This window comes from Ambystoma mexicanum, chromosome 4q, assembly GCF_040938575.1.
Source record: "Ambystoma mexicanum isolate Mex_15411 chromosome 4q, UKY_AmexF1_1, whole genome shotgun sequence".
NCBI classification, from domain to species: Eukaryota; Metazoa; Chordata; class Amphibia; order Caudata; family Ambystomatidae; genus Ambystoma; species Ambystoma mexicanum.
The window spans coordinates 123,169,619-123,187,381 of NC_090928.1; the positions used below are offsets into that span (position 1 = coordinate 123,169,619).

The window sequence follows — 17,763 nt, forward strand, 5'->3', positions numbered from 1 at the left end:
GAAGGTGAGACACTGTTTGGTTTCTCACAGATAGGAGATGTCAAATTTCCAAATAAGGGAACAGGAAAATTGACGGCGAAAGGGCGTGCAATAGATAAGAAATGTGGCTGTTTCTCCTTGATTCCTGTGATCAATTTTTATAAAGCAAAGATAGTCCCTACATTAATCTACGGAGCCGAGGCGATGCCAAATATTCCATCAACTTTTTGGCTTGTCTTAGAGGCAAGCTTTTGGAGAAAAATCTTGGGCCTGCCGAAATGTGTTTCGATGGCCTGTATTAGAAAGGAACTCAGTTTACTTTTGTTGGCGGCAGTAGTGAACTGTAACTCTCTGATGCTCTACCGTAAATGTTTGCTTGCAGATAAACCTTCTTTTTACAACTTGATCGCACAAAAAATAAAAGATCGCAGTTGCAAGATGCTAACTAGATGGGCCCAGAGAAACCAAGAAATTCTCCAGGATGTGGCCTTGGATGAGGAGTACCTCAGGAACAACCCAGCGAAGATCTTGAAAAAGATCAAAGAGATTGACTGGATTAGGACTGGGGAGAAACCTAGGCAAATAAATTGATGTCCCATCTACCTTGGAACTACAATAAACTGTACGAGATTCAACCATTTGTTAAACTACTTCCATCAACTAAAGTACAAAGTCTGTTTCTGCGAGCAAGACTGAATCTTCTGCCGACTAACGAAATCCTCTTCATACGAGGGCTTACAACAACTAATGGTTGTAGACTTTGTGGATTGATTGGTGTCGTCGAGTCTCTTCGACACTTAAAAATCAGATCACTCCACCTGAAGCACTTATTTTCAGACTTTGTGCTACAAGACAAAGATCTTTGTTGGTCAAGTTTGATGACGGGAGAAAAAAACGCTTGGACATTGGCAACTTACAACATTCTACGAGATATCATAAAAACCTTCCCGCTACTAACAGACTGAGAGACTGAGCATTTGATTCTACCTGCACGTTGATAGCACTCTTTAAATTTCATCTCGTTTTGAAATTTTAGTCTTTTTACGGAATTAAGCTACTTCTTCTGATTGTAAAAATCTTAATGCTTAATATACAATTGTAATATTTTTTTTTTTTTAAAAAGGGACATTAAAGGTAAAATATAAATGTTAAAAGGCAACGGGGTAGGGAGAAGCCCTGAGCCACTACATAGGTGACAGGAGAGGGGGTAGACGTAAATGGCCTCAGTTTGACAATCTGAGTTTGGTCAGAGAGAAAACTTTGGACCCAGTCTAAGGTGGCACTGGTAATATCTGCAACATCTGTGAGTCCTAAGAAGAAGGATGGAATGATCCACCCGATCAAAGGCGGCGGATTAATCTAACATGGCCAAAAGAGATACATGCCCTTGGTCGGAATAGTTAAGCAAATCATGCCAGATGGAGATAAGAACTGTCCCTGTGACATGACTGGGTCAAAAATCAGATTGAAAATGGTCCAAAATATGGTTGATATCAACAAAATCCATCCATTGCAGAAACACCTGTATTCCAAATTCTTGGCCATCCACGGTAAGCCAGCTATGCTTCCATTGTTCTCCATAATGTTGGATCAAGGGAGGGTTTCTTGAGTAACGGTGCAATGATAGACATTTTCAGATTAAGGGGGGCATTTCCTTTTGTGAGGCAAAGGTTGACAAAGTGTGTCACATGTTTGGCCAAAATCTCATGAGTTTGTTCAACAGGATGGAAGAACATCCCCCAAAGAGCAGATGTTTGCTCATTACGAGTTGGCCGGTGCAGGTTACATGTGGCGTTATTAACACATACACCGCTGCATTACTACAACTATGAGTTAGGTGGACACCTCCAGCTATGAGATGGAGAAAAATCTGCCCACTTTCGGCCATTTTTGTTGGAATTACCACAATGGAATTACTGCTGCAGTAATTACACCCAAAATAAACATTGAGTCCAGTGATTTACTCCGCCATTGCCGCTTGTAATCTGGTGGTAATTCCGCCGGACCAAGTGGCGGTAACAGTAAATCTGCTGGGCAGTATTCTGGTAGATTTACCACCGGAATACCGCCCCCACTCGTAATGACCCCCACGGTGTCTTGTGAAGCATTTCTAAAAGTGATGGAAAGTTGGGGAACGATTGAGGGAGACATTTGAGAAGGAAAAGATGTGTTCATGGTGGAATTAAAGTTTGAGTAGATTGTGTGGAGCTTTTAAATAAAACGTTTGTTGAATGCATGAACAAGAGAGACTGTGGGTGGCAGCATTTGGGAAGAAATGGGAGGATTTCGAAATGTGTGCACAGTTGAGAAGAGCTCCTAAGGTTTATTAATGGCTGTTGGGCCTGTCATGAAGATAAAGGGCCTCATTACGACTCAGGCGGTAAGGGGTTTACGGCGGCGTAAACAGCGCCGACCCTTACCGCCTGATTCCGAGGTCCCTTAGCGCCATGGCGGATTTAACACCTGCTTTTAGCAGGTGTTAAAATCCATGGCTCTAAGGGACCATGTTGTTAATTACGCCACCGTAATTTACGGTGGCGTAATTAACGCCTTCCCCACTCCCATTATGCCCTATGGGGCAAAAATGGGAATGGGGAAGTGTAAATGGGGATTGGGGGCTTACCGCCCCGCCGACCTCGGAATGGGGCGGTAAGTCCGCCAACCACCATGGCGTAAACGTAGTTTACGCCATGGTGGTAAAGGTACGACCCATGCGGTAACTTACCGCCTGGGTAGTAATGAGGCCCAAACAGTTTTAGCTGTTATAATAGTTTTTTATGGGCTATGTGTGCTATGTGTGCTTCGCTCGGATGGGACGACATTCTGGTTTTCCGCCACTGTTTCTTTCTTGCGGTAGATTATTTTTTAATAATCGTACATTTGGGGAGTACCAGGGATTGGATATCTTTTTCTTTCGGGCAGAGGACAAAGGAGCAAAGGTTCCAACAACTGATCTAATAGAGAAATGGCATTGATGGAAAAACGGTGTAGAAGCAAGACCTTCCTCGCAATTTGGTAGGCTAGGGAATACAGTGTCTCCACTGGTCTCAGGAGGATAGCTCAGGGGCAACGTGCTCGCCTTGGAAGCAAAACATCAGAGAGCACCACAGGTTCGATCCCGGATCCGCGCTTAGAATTATGTATTAAGCGCGTTATAAATATCATATCATATCTGAGATGGTGCCGTTACACAGCGATGGCTATCGACCCGAGGTAAACAAAATAATTGTGAAGAATCTTACGAAGTCCATTCCAGGAGAGAGAAAGTGTGGAAGAGAGAGTTAAATTGAAATTTCTAGAAGAGATCACACACACCTAAGCAGTGGCCATCTCTATGGGAACTGGATGATGTGTGAGATTTCAGTGAGTGGCAGGCTAGTAGATTAAGAAGCATGATGATGGATTCATTACAATCAGACCAGTCCTTCCAGGTGTTGAGGTGGTCCAGACTTAAAAAGTTCAAAACCGTGTATCTTATTCAAGGGCCTAAGGTGGCAGAGAGTAAGTAGGGCCAAGGAGTGTTTGGCCGTATATTGACAACACTACTAAAGTTGTACTTCATAATTAAGGAATAAAGCACAAATGGGTTCATTGTGACTTTAGCGGATTTAGGCCGCGGTTACCGCATTTGTTAATTCCATTACCGCCATAACGGAGGTAAAGTGTGCAGATTTTCATCCTATCTGAAACCTTGCATGCTCTTATGCATTTTTTTTTAAAGACCATGTCCATCCATGCTTCGAGGCTGGAACTGTATTGGGTACAGGAGTGGAACCTACAACTACTCCACCATGTGAAATAATCTTGAGGGTCATATGTATCCTTCTGTGCATTACTGTAAATTGCAAAGGTCGTCATCTGAGATGCACCGCAACTATTCGCCCCTTTGCTTGTTGAGATGAACTAAATGTACCCCTTTAAATTAAGGACAAACACGTTTTATACGTTTGAAGGAAGTAAACATTTGAGTTTTGGTGGAGTTATTTGACATCGTAAATATGCAGCATGTTTTTGAAAAACTGCACAATCCCTGCTTCAATCCTAAACAGGCCGTGGTTAAAAAAAAAAAAACATTAAAAAAACAGCTAGCATTTGAACCACCACCTGAATTTTGCTGTTACTGCCAGATTCATAATGAGGGTCAAAGCCTATAAAACCTGGCGCCAGAAAAACACTTCAGTTACAGTTGTTGCCCAGCAAGAAAACGTCCTAAAACAGGTGAAATGTGGAGCAGGTCTCAGGTCTTATCTTAAAGTGCATTCATCGTTGTTGCTTACTCGCAGCAAAGAATGGGAAAGAGAGGCCTAGAGAGGACGCTGGTAAGGATTGACTCAGGAAAAGGAGAGTCCTTTTTTCGCCGATAGCGCGCCTCGAAGGAACCCATAAGGCATTCGCGTATATTTTTTTGTCCCTAGATTTCATAGTAAATGTAGGGTTTGATAAGATATAATTGCTGCCAGTGATAGTAAAAATCGTTGAAAAGAAGGGTCAAGTGCTAAAAAAAAAGTGCGGGGACTCATTAACAAATGCAATTGGAGGTGTCGTCGCCAGCAATTAGCATATCAAGGTGAAATATGCACAATTCATTGAATTGACTTTGCATAACCACCCACATTGCACGGGACAAATGGCATTTGTCTTTCATAAGAGAGGATATTTTCTTCTAATAGTGTTTTTGAAAACGTTTAAAGGTGTGCCTGTTTTAAACTCCAAGAACCAAAAACAACGTTTTCTATGGAACATGCAGTACCGAAATGGGACGTATAACCTTTAGTTGTTCGTTATTTTTCATCAGGTTATATAGTGCGGTGGTGTCCGCCCTGCGAACCTAAAGACCGTGGTTCGACACGAGCCCCGAGGTTGGTGTTAATTCATAAATTCAAAGAAGACACACATTGTTTCTCATTTTTGCTGGGGGAGGGGGGTCTGGGCCCACCGTCTGAAAAAAGTGGGTGGACGTATACCGTCGACTTGAGCTCAGGTTCAAAATGATTATTAGAAGCCGATTTAAAGAAAAGAGCAGCGCCGGGACTGGGTGTTGTCTGCAGTGCAGCATTGCACGCGCCATAGAGGTCATGTTTACAAACCTGCAGGATTGCGCCGCCCCTTACCTCCCTCATGCCGCGTGTCACCGCCCCCTTTCTGACATGTCTCTGTGTCTCTCTCACTCCCTCTCCCCTCACACTCGTGCAAGCGCAGCGTCTGCAGTACAGAGCCAACTTTCCGACAGCAGAGTGAAAAGGGCACAGCCTTCCAGGGAGTCGCTGCCATGGATCCTGCAGACACTCGGAGGCAGCGCGTTGCAGTTGTTGGCGGAGGCTTGGTAGGATGGCGAGGTTTAAAAAAAAAAAAAAGTTTCTGTCTATTCTTTTTCTTTACGCTCAGGTGTGATCTGTGACCCGACCAATGACTCTTTTTTTCAGGTGAGCTCCAAAATTGCCTTTTTGAAAGTAACTTTGCTTACTCTACAGTGTTGAAAGTTTTTCTAGGCAAAGGGAAAACAGACAGTAGTAAATAGAATGTATCGCGTGTTTGCCTTATTTATTTGTTTATTTGTCAGTAATAACTGCGAGTGACTTTTGTACCACAGTAGTCCTTTGAAGTATTGCTATGGACTCAGGGGGAAGGGGTCAATGTTATAAGTGACTACAGTAAAAATGTGCCAAATGTGCGTTGCAAGAGCAACTTTAATGCCACTGGGTAATGGAGTGTCATAGCAACACAATTGTCTTCACTTTAGCAACCTCACGGTTGAAAAGTTGCGAGACCTTGCCAGGCTAGGAGCCTGTGACCGGAAGTGTTCACATACATGTGACTAGCACACATATAACATTGGCATTGTTAGAAATGAGCCAAAGTGGTATTAGCCTATTGGACCTAAAACAATTGACCTAATGACTGTTGGGGGCTGCTCCGGAGCTCCTCACGTGGCGAGGGCACCCGGCGCACAGCGGCCCGGGCTCTGGGGGCACCCAGGTCGGGGCCATCTCACTGGCCATGGTCACATGGCAGGGGGATCACTCCTGGATGGCATTGCCCGGCAGGGGTGCCATCCGGACGGCGTTGCCCAGCAGGGGCACCGTCCTCGAGCTGGACCCCGTCCTTGGGCCCAACGAACACGGTGCAGCACCAGCATGGTGCCCCTCAAAGAACGACACTGGAGCCTCAGGATGGAGTGACTGGCGAGCCGGAAGCGGCTTGCTTCTTTTATTATGTTGGTCACGTGGCTACTGCCACGTGACCCATGACAACATCCTGGGATCTGCCATGCTCCCAGGGAGGTTACTTTGCAACACCACTCCATTTTTTAATAAACAACAAAACACAACTTCTGCCACTACACACTACTGCTCCTACAACCACTCTAATAATTGTTCACCACTTTATTAACCTGGGTGAGTGGTTCAACTAACACACAAATCACCAGTGCGAGCCACTGGCACCACATGAAGCATTCTTTGTGTACATAGGTACACCACACAACATTGTCCACCCGCTGGGCCATTCCATGCACGGTAGTGGCGGCTGGTTCTCGGACTTCACGGGGCCGTCGATAATGACGCTCCTCCTATTTTTATTGATTTTGTACATACACTGTATCACATGTGGCATATACTTGAAGAGCGCTGCAAGCAGCGTAATCGAGCTTAGAGGTGCATGTAATAAACAAAAAGAACATAAACGTCAACGACAGGTCAGAGAAATGTTCGTGGGGGGAGCCAAGAGGGGAGGTGTGTCAAGATAATCGCTATTAGTTGAGTCAAGGCAGACAAGGGGAATTGTACATGCTTCGGGATCAGGGCAATAGGCGGAAAAAGGGGGAAGACCAGTATCCTGGGCCTTCAATGTTTCGTTCCTGGACTTGAAAGCAGGAGGGGAGCTCCCCCGATCGGTTCCTCTGCTGTGCACTGCCCCCCTTATTTATCAGTCTGCTTTGTCCATCCATCGTAAGGAGGGTGGTTGTCGGGCCAGGCCCCGGTATTTCTGGGTATAGTCCAGGAAGGGGGCCCACGTCTTCGGGAATTTATCTCTATTCCCGAACCAGGAGGGCAGTTTTTTTTCCGCTGCAATTATATCCCAGCATTTCGTCCACCACATTTGTACTGCCGGGCCCTCTGGATTTTTCCATAGCCTAGCCACAGAGATCTTAGCAGCTGTCAGCAGGTGAGAGCACAGCTCTGCTCTATGCCCTGAAAGGGGGAATTGACCCTCCCCGCCTGCTCCCAGTAAGACAATGCCCGGATCCCATGGGATAGTCAAGCCTGTGATCCTGTTGATGTGATCCAGCACGGATTTCCAGAATTGGGTGGCTTTGGGGCATGTCCAGAACAAATGGTAGAGTGTGCCTTTATCTGGGCATCCTCTCCAGCACACTGGTGGAATTGTCGGGTTGCATTTATTGAGTGTTTCTGGGGTCCGGTACCACCTGAAGCATACCTTGAATGCCCCCTCCGTGTTGGAAACACATTTCAAACTTCTGTTTGCCCTCGCCCAGATGTGGTCCCACTCCTCCAGTTCGATGGGCCTCCCAATGTCCTTCTCCCATTTAAGCATGTACGGCTCTTTGTGGGTTGGGTATGTTCTATCCAGGAGCCTGTAGAGAGTTGATATTCTGCCCTTTGGTAGGGATGCTGCGAGAGTGAGTTCCAGGGCTGTATGGTCTCTGCTTCCGAGGTGCATCATATCCCTACTCGAGAGCCAATGACGAAGCTGGGTATATCTGAATCTCTCGCTCTCCGGCACATTGAATTTCGCCTTGCAGGCCTCGAAATCAAGGGGGTTTCCCTCCTCATAAAAGTCTTGCACCCTTTCCAGCCCTCCATTTTTCCAACTCGTGAAGTTCTTGGGGTTATAGCCCGGGGTAAATTCCAGATTCCTCCAGACTGGGGTGAGTGGACCCGTAGTGCTGTTGAGTTTCCACAGGCGCGCCGCCTTCCTCCAGCTCACCACCGTGTTTTCGGTTGCCGTCAGGGGTCCCATGCCCTCGCCTGCGCTGGGTCGTTTCAAGTGTGGTAGAGAGTTTATTGGGTTTGTGCTCCAGTCCTCTTCCAGCTCCAGACAGCGGGGTTTTGGGGTGGAGGGAAGCCAAGCGAATGCGTATGAGAGCTGAGCCGCCAGGATATATCTGGCCACATCGGATGCTCCCAGTCCACCCAGCGCCCGTCCTCGGAGCATGAGTTTCCTTGGGATTCGCGGCCGTTTTCCTCCCCAAATATAACTCATGATGTTCTTTTGCAGCTTCTGGATAGCCTGCTTCGGAATTGTGGTTTGTAAGGCTGCACACTGGTAAAGTAGTCTAGGGATGAGGTTCATCTTCAGGGCCATGATTCTCTCAAACCAGGAGATCTCCTGTTTTTGGCAGCGTATCAGGTCATTCTTGAATTCTTTAAGAAGCGCCGGAAAGTTGGCTGTGTATAGTCTGCTGGGTGCGCATGGAAGCTGGACCCCTAAGTATGGCAGATTCTTTTTTGCCCAGGGTATGTGATATTCTTTTTCCAGATCCAACATTAGAGGACGAGGCAGGTTAATGCTCAGCGCTGTTGATTTGGATAGGTTGACCTTAAATCCTGATGCTTCCCCAAATTCGAGCAGTTCCCTCCATAGGGCCTTCATGGATTCCCTTGGTTTGATCAGCATAAGGAGGACGTCGTCGGCGTACAGGGCGGCTTTATATGTTTGGGCCTTGATTGTCAGGCCTTGGACCTCTGCATTTTGACGTACCCTGTTCGCGAATGGCTCCATGGAGAGGGCGAATACCAGGGGGGACAGGGGACAACCCTGCCTGGTGCCTCTTGAAATTTTGATTATTTCGGACCTGGCCCCATTGATCCTTAATCTGGTGGAAGGCTGCTGATAGTTCGCTAATGTCAATTTTATGAAATTTGGGCCAAAGCCGAAGTGCCATAGTGTTTTTTGGATGTAGCCCCAATCGAGCATGTCAAACGCTTTATGCGCATCGAGGGATAGTACCATCAGTGCCCGCCCCTTACTGTTGGCAGATTCGATGACGTTTATGGTTCTCCTTATATTATCATGAGTGCTGCGGCCAGGGATGAATCCGGTCTGGTCTGGATGGATGATGGCTGGAAGCAAGGGAGCCAGCCTGTTCGCAAGGGTTTTGGTGAAGATCTTTTGTCGTAGTTCAGGAGGGTGATAGGTCTGTAGGAGGTGCAATGCCTCTGGTCCCTTCCAGGTTTCAGTAGCAACACAGTTAGTGACTCTTCCATGGAGGGGGTGGTCGTTCCTGTTGATAGGAACAAGTTGAAGAGGGATGCCAGATGGGGCGAGAGAATGTATGAAAACTTCTTATAGAATTGCGCTGTAAGCCCATCTGGGCCGGGAGTTTTTCATTTTTGCTATGACCTCGCTCACTTCTTCTGTCGAGATAGGGACTTCTAGGGCCATGAGTTGAGGATGTGGATCGACCGGCTGTCCTCCTGCTAGATATTTGACTTGTGCTGATGCGGCTGTGTGGGCACCCGACATGATACCCCTGTGATGTGCTGTCATGATTTCCAATTTCTCCGTGGTAGTGTAGCGAAGAGTCCCTTGTGCGTCCATGAGGCTATGGATGGAGTTTCTCGATTGCAGCTTTTTCAGTTTGTGGACCAGGAGCCGATTTGCTTTGTTACTGTGCACATAGTAAAACTGTTTGGTGGATGTTAGTGCTCTGGCCGCTTTGTCAGCTAGATGCATTTCTAGGGATCGCTTCGCCCTTTGGAGCACGTGACTCGCTTTCCTATTCTGGCCTTGTTTAAGGATGCATTCCGCTTCTGTCACTTCCGCCTCAAGTGCGTCTTGTTGCAGCTTGCGCAGTCGTCTAAGTCGGGCTGTGCAGTCGTTTGCCGTGCCCCTAATGACGGGCTTCATAGCGTCCCAGATCGTGGCCACTGATGTGTCTTTGGTAGTGTTTTTCCTGAAGTAGTTCTTGAGGGCTTCTGCCATTTCTGTTCTGGTTGCAATGTCCGTTAAGATCTGGTCTTGAAGCTTCCATTGCCACTGAGGCGGCTCGGGGAAGCTCCCTACCCTCAGGTTCAGTATGACTGGTGCATGATCCGAAAGGGCCCTGTGCCCAATTTGGATGGATTCGAAGCAGGGAATGAGAGCGCTGGAGAGTAGCAGAAGGTCGATTCTTGAGTGCCCCAGATGAACATGAGAGAAAAAAGTGTAGTCCCTTGTTCCCATGTTGGCCCATCTCCATGCATCTATGGTGTCGGTTTCCCTCAGGAATTCTGCCATGGCGAGGGCCTTGCTGAAGTCCTCCTTAGATGGAGGGAGCGCTTTGTCCAGGTTTGGGTCTAGAATCAAGTTAAAATCACCCCCTATGAGTAAGTGACCTCCAGTGAAGGTGACAAGAATGGGTAGGAGGTTTCGGAGGAATGTGCTCTGCGCTGTATTTGGGCAGTATATGGCAGCAATGGTGATGGGAAGCTCTACTAAGAGGCCTTTTAGCAGGAGACACCAACCCTCCAGGTCCCTCTTGATGGTTATGTTAGTTAAGGGTAAGTCTCGGCCTAACAGAATGGCAACCTCTCTTTTCTTGGAAGCTCCTCTTCTGCACTGGTGGAGCTGCAGAAGAAGTTGGGGTATTCCCTAATGTTCCCCTTGGACACCATCACAAGTCAAAACGAGGGCCGGCAAAGCCGCGCCTTAGGAGGCCCAGGGGCCTCATCAGCCAAGTCCATAGTCTAGGTGCTCCTGTGGTGGCTTCAGGGCACCTTGGCGGCATGCCCCTTGTTGCACCTCCTCTTCGCAGGCCCAGCTGGAGTTGGGCCCGCCTTTCTGCTCTGGGACCTGCGGGTGGGGGAGGGGCAGGCAGCCCACCCCTTCATTGCGGCCACAGCTGCTAATTCTCCTTCTCAGGGGGGGCAGTGGCACCTCCTCACTGCCCCCCCGCAGGATGCAGTCCACACTCGAGGCCGTGTCAGTTGTTAGGCGGTCCCGGCTTCACCTTGCCTCTTGTTGTTGCGGGGTCAGTTGAAGGTGGGCCCGCCCCATTCATTCTCTCCTTTGCGGCGCACATCGCCACTTTCCGTTCTGCGGCTTGCGGGCTGAGCAGGGTTTCCTTGTTGGCAGGCAGGGGGGCAGCATCTTCCTTCCTTCAGTGGGGAAGTTCGGCGGGGGAGGGGGCTGGCAGTTCTCTCCCTTTGTTCCTTTTTACAGGCCCCGTTGGGTTCGGGCCTGAATCTTCATTTTTTTTGTTCTGCCGCGGCATGCCCTGGGCACTTGGGGGCTGCCGCGGGCTTCCTCCCGGCACGCAGGCCCCGATGGGGGTGGGCCCGCCTTCACTCAGGGGGGCCCAGGCTCACCTTGCTGCGGCCCTGGTGGGGAGGCGTTGTGCGTTTCGTTGCAGCCGACACCGCCATTCCTCGGTAGCGGCCGCAGCCGCAAGCATTTCTCCTCGTCGCGGGGGCACACACACACTCCTCCTCCTCCTCAGATCTTAGAGGGGGGAGCAGCCACGCACGCGGCCGACGTCGCAGGTCCCCCCCTCGTACGGGGATGGCAACCACTCCTCCTCAGGTGAATGCCACCCGCATGTACGTTCTCCTGCGGCCGCAGATCACCTCTCCCACATGGTTGGGGGCAGCGGCTGCCAACTGTCACTCCTTCCCGGGCCACGTTGGAGTTGGGCCCACCATCCTTTGTTTGTTTGCCACTCCTCCCCTCCGCGGCTTGCGGGTTGGGGAGGGGCAGCGCCTCCTCCATGCGGCCGACGCCGTGGGCACTCTCTTCCCCACGGGGAAGGGAAAAACGGCATCCCCGCTCCTGCGGATGATGGTGGGGGACAGACCCTCCTCCTCTTGCAGCCACCCACGCGGCCGATGCCACTGACTTCATCATCTCCCTCAGGGGACGGGCAGGCAGCTCACCCACCATGTTGTCCTCGCGGGCCCAGCTGGAGTTGGGCCTGCCTTACCATCCCTTCCTCGGGGCACGCATGGCCCGTTTCCTCGTCGCCATTGTTGGGGGCTGCTCCGGATCACCGGGCAGCCCCATACTCAGGTCGGGGGACACCCGACGGGACACACTGGTGCGGTGCTCATGCCGCGGACTCATGGGTGGGGGTCACCTCACCCGCTCCGGATCACCGGAGCTCCTCACGTGGCTGGGGGCACCAGGCGCACAGCGGCCCCGACTCTGGGGGCACCGAGGTCGGGGCCATCTCACTGGCCATGGTCACATGGCAGGGGGATCACCCCTGGATGGCGTTGCCCGGCTGGGGCACCGTCCTTGAGCTGGACCCTGTCCTTGGGCCCAGCGAACACGGTGCAGCACCAGCATGGTGCTCACCAAAGAACGACACCGGAGCCTCAGGATTGAGTGACTGGCGAGCCGGAAGCGGCTCTCTTCTTTTAATATGTTGGTCCCGTGGCTACTGCCACGTGACCCATGACAACATCTTGGGAGCTGCCATGCTCCCAGGGAGGTTACTTTGCAACAATGACCAATTTGATCGAATTTTGCATGGATGATTTGGACTACGGGGCAGTTTGGTCGCATATATTGTAAAATACCAACCCTAGGGAGCAGGGTTTGCAGGGGTGTCCCCTGCTCCCCATGTTTGGTATTTAACAATTTTGAGGGTACAGGGGTGTCCCCCCTGGCTTAAAATTGGAGGCTGAGGCAAAAAAAAATGCATGTGCGTTTAAATTGGACTCCAAGCAGATAAATTACGGTCAGTTTGCCGCAATCAAAAACGATTTGGTCAAACCCAACCAAACCAGCCAAAGTAGAACTGTGACTCTGGCAGGGGACGTGGTAGACAGGAGGGAGCGAGGTGGAGCACACTTTTCAGGAGGTTGCGCAATGGCCAGGTTGACAGACAAGTGGGTGGAATAGACAAAAGAAAGGTGTGCTTTGTTGTTTTTTAGTTTGGGCTAATAGGTGTCGCCATGTCGCTTGCGAAACACGAAGACAAAACTATTTCATTAGAGTACATCTAAGGAGAAATGGTATACGAGGAGGGGACACACTCATCTTGTAGGTGTTGTTTGGTTATTTGCTAATTCCTATGGACATTGCCACCGAGTTCCTGCCCCACACCACCCAAAACACCTACTCATGGGATCTATTTGAGAACACTCTAATCAAGATTTACCATCAAATTTTGCGCTAAAAGTGCCTACCAATGTTTTTTCAAAGCAGTCTAGTGCGAGTTAATGACTTAATTTAAGTTGTAAACCAGCTACTGGTGTAATCTAAATATTTTAACTTGGTCTGCCTTCAGCCACTTGATTTATAAGCAGTCTGCGTGTCCTTCACAGAAGTCCTGTTAAAAACAAGCATTGCCAAAGCCAACAGTTTTGGCTTGTGTATACTATTAGGCATTTGCCAGGCACTGCTATTAGATGCGCAGGTACTCGCACCATTTTGCACCTGGTACCATCAACAGCTAACTAATACCACTATGGCAGAGCCTTCACCATGCCTACACAAAAGCCCAAACTGTTGGCATTTCCAATGCTTTTTAATTTCTCTCAGTCAGATGGAACATTTATAAATGGCTTTTGTGAAATAAATCGCCTTTACTCAAAGATCTTAACTCTGCCCTAACGCATACTTAACACCTTCCTGAGCAGCCGCTGCTTCGACAGGTGCACGCCACCAGACAAATCTGTGCTGTCAGAAATCGAATGTTGTCATTCATTAAAAAGGCCTGATCCCACGACTGAACACCTTTTTTCTCCTCTGGTCTGACACAGTCCCAGGGACGAATAGTCTGTGGTCCTGGAGTATCACGAAGAAGGGCACTGCAGTAGTCCAAGTGATTTGACACCAAGGGCCTGATTTACAAAAGTGTTTTCAATGGGACTGTCCCATGTTAGAACATAGCATTGTTGTAAATCAGGCCCTAAGGCTCTTACTACAGCTGCACATTTGTCCAGTGGCATTTAGGAGCAAATCCCATGTAAACCCCTAATGTGAAAATAAACTCCTGTGGAAGTGTCCTGGACCTTTTATGAACGATAACATTTAAGCATTTACCCTAATACACCAACTTGACAAAAAATCAGGGGTGGATGGGGTGTTGCGAGAGATAATTACTTAATGTTAGTAGGCCCCCCTCCAGCTTCCGCTAGTTAAGATGAAGCCAGATAGGGGTCATCCAGGATGAGATCGCTTTCAGGCTTTATAAATTATATGATATTAGTCATGTATAACGCGCGTGTTCACAAGTGTTTCTAGGCGCGGCTAGACAAGGATGGGAGGACAGAAGGAGGACAAAACAACGATCTTACTAGGCCTTGTGTCATTCAGATCGTGCAAGTGCGGGGTCATAAGAGATTGTGAAACAGATTTCAGGATAGCTGTAACTTCCATAGGGTGTTTAAAATAAAGAGGTATATTTTAACTTCACAAAGAACAGTTCCCGAATGGCAGAAATGGTTGTAAAAAGTAGTGGAACTGTTAACAGTAAAAAATAAAAGTAGTGGTGCTCCGTTCCAGATAGCTGCCGCTCACTTTGAGCCCTGGACAGTGGGCCCTCCACTGAGCCAGCGATTCCAGCACCTCACTGAGGTTAGGTGTGGATATTCATCGCCATCCTAGATGTGTGTTTGTTGTTACATTTATTGTGAGTGTTGCAACGGTCAAACTTTACCTAAGGATCCTGCCCGTATTCTCCCTATGCTTAGATTAAATCTGAACCAAATGGATAAACCTAGCTCGTTGAATCCAAAAATGAAATTAATCAATGGACTCATGTACTAACACAACTGTTACATTTAAATGGTTTAGTGTTTCAAATAAATTCCTTTCCAACCGTACATCTCCCTAATCCCTGGGATCTGTTTAGTCCCACGCTTTCATTTATAAACGAAGGGCCTGATTCACAGAACGGTTTCCTATGGCATTGCGCCATTATAAAATACTTCCATGAATCAGGCCATAAACATGTACAATATTACATGTGGTGCTACCAATAAAAAGTGCCCAACACGTGTTTCGTGCCAGATTTCCCCAAATCAGGGAACCCTTAGCACAAGCTTCTTCTGGACCTTATTTGTGGGCCTGATATGAAAATGTGTCTCATAATTTATAATGCTAAAGCAGATTATGATATATGTCATCACATAGTCATCAAGGTTTTTTTTGGAATGCTTTTGGTTGCACATAGTGCACTAGGCTCAGAGATATCTTTATAGGAGGGCAAAAGGGGCACTGGTCCCGGTCCCCACCTTGGAGCAGTGCCCCACAAGGTTACCTAATCTAAAGAAGTCTGTTTCCATTTTTCACCAAATTTAAATGGTTCCATGTCATTTCATCGCGGGATGTTTTTTCTTTTTTAACCGCAAATGTTTTAATGAAAAAACCCATCAAATTTTTAAAAATATATTTTGGGTGGCGGTTCCCCCACCAACCCCCATTCCCTTTCAGTTTTTATCTATTCCCAAACACCCACATCCCATATATATAATTTTCTAACAGCCCCAAAAAAATGTGATTCTGCTCTAATCAAGTCATCCTGTAATGCTTTCTGTGTTCCCTGTGGTAGATGTAGTTTGTGCACTCACTACGGCACAACTCCTGCATCATCCTCACCTATCTGCGGGGGTGATATTGATTGTGTGCAATAGCCAAAGTTGAAATGCATATTGATACATCTCAGTACCACAATGGTTCAGAAGACCGCTCAGCGCGTTAAACACTGATTGAAGAGATCTATGTTCATATGCAAGATTACCAAATTCCAAAAAGGCTGACTCAGCCTTTCCTATGTTCAAAGCTGATAAACTGGATGTATAGTACTTTGTTTTGTAGCTCAAAAGGTGCTATTATCAGCAATGTACCTGCAGAAGATAGTGTTCGCTGTAAAAAGCTAGCCGTACAAAAATTGCAATTAACAATAAATAAGTGCATCCCCTCCATTCATTTTTGAAATAGTTCATGCGTAAAGACGCTGACAAACATCCTTTCCAAAAGGATCGCCCTACTGAAAAGGGCATGTATTATAGACAAATCACAGTAAGTATGTTTAGAGTTCATTTCTTACATTTATTGTTCAAAATGCATTGTAAAACATCCATTTATAGAAAAACCACACATAACACAGTGACATTTCATATATTAAAAACCAATTTTAAGGATATACATATCACATCTAGAAAAAAACACATATCATATCAAAAACAGTGATCACATTTCACCCATTCTTACTCGCATCCACTTTCAACCACATTCATACCATCCACCATTCGTACTGTGCAAAAAAACGCAATTTTAATCACTCTGTTCTAAAAGTAGAACACCCATCTATTAGGACTCCAATGTTGTTATATAATTGAAAACACTTATTCGACACTAACTTTTTCCTTTCACAAGTTAAACAGGATAAATGTTCAAACAACCTTACTCATGAACATGTTATAAATTGCCTATATCTTTTACAGAAACTCAATTTAGCAAAGTGGGCTCTATGTTGTTGTCTACTCGAGTTTCAGGCACCACAATAGATATGTGATATTTCTATCTGGTGCACCTCATCAGGACATATACATTGTTAGAATACCAAATAAAAGTTCATATTAGCATAGTTCCATTTGATATGTAATGTGTGTCATCTAGATGTTCAAGATATGACTTCTTTTCCATTTTCAGACAGAGTTTCACACTTCTGTCGGACAACCTGTGTTTCTGTGGAGGCCTCCAAAAGGGAGAGTGGCTGGAAGGAGCCTGAGCACACTAGGGGCAAAAGGCGTTCTCTATTAGATGTACTTCATGTGATGTATCTGTGTTGGCTGGCAATGCCTGCCGAGACTGCCCTCTGGACAATTTGTTTCCGTCTTCTGGCAGTAGCCTGTTTCTTTGAAAATGGAGTCACCCTGCCGCTATTGTTAATACAGCATGGTTACTGACTACATAAGGTGTTGGGCCCATTCATTGTGTTCCTCCAAACGGGTCTCTCCTTCGTATTTGTGGATCCTTAGTGCGTGTGTCCACAAGATTTACTCTGTCCTGGTTCAAAAAACACACCCCTGCCACGCGTGCAGAGTTCTCCCTCAGAGTCTACCATTCTCCGTTTGGTGAAGGTCTAGAAAATGTTTTGTCTGATGGGCCGTTGTAACTCCTAGGCAGCCACTTGCAATCACAATACAGTGATCCTGGACGATTCAATATATATCACTGACATTATCGTGCTGTCTTCTGTGACAAGGTTTGCCTTCTCACATGCTGGTGGCATTGCTTAGCCCATTTCCGGATCTTTCTTTTTATGTAGTCCATTTGAGTGGAAAGGGTTCTATACAGACAAAACCCGACAAGATATTACATGCCTCTGGCAATCATATTTTAAAATGTGCTCTCTTCACACAAAAAGCATTTTGCTTTTTTTGTATAATTCAATGGTTTTTCTGCATGTTTATAAATACCAATTTCCCAAGCCTGTGTTGTGAGTGTTTTAATGCTTTAAAATACAAAAGGGAAACCCAGACCAAATCTTTTAAGATCACATCAGTTAGTTTAATAATTAATCTTTAATGCGCTAATTACTGTAGACCAGTCTCTAAGCGCGGCTCTGCGTTGTCTGGCTTTCAAGACAAAGGCTTTGCCCATGTGCTACCCTACCGGCCCATGTTCGCTGGAACTTATATGCTTCCCTTGATGATGGAGCCAATGATGCAAGAATCACTCCCATTTTGCATGGTGCACTTCTTTAACTATTTGTTTATAAAAAATGTCAAATGTTAGGTGATTTGTGTACTTTCCAGGTCAGTTCTACAAAATGAGATTATTTAATTTAATGGTAAAATCTGGAAAAAGAAAATGGTAAAGTGTGGAAAT

At 47.0% G+C, this 17,763-nt stretch overlaps 1 protein-coding gene across 2 annotated transcripts in view; it reads left to right on the plus strand.

Moving 5' to 3' along the window:
• The first annotated feature begins 5,146 nt into the window (after positions 1-5,146).
• The window catches only part of KMO (kynurenine 3-monooxygenase), a 387,929-nt gene continuing 375,312 nt past the window's right edge, over positions 5,147-17,763 (plus strand). Inside the window, exon 1 of one of the 2 annotated variants that reach the window (XM_069607648.1) lies at positions 5,147-5,302. In XM_069607648.1, the coding sequence (XP_069463749.1) occupies positions 5,249-5,302 (54 nt within the window). In that variant the 5' untranslated portion in view covers positions 5,147-5,248. The remainder of the gene's footprint in view (positions 5,303-17,763) is intronic. The other variant, XM_069607647.1, reaches the window with a different exon arrangement.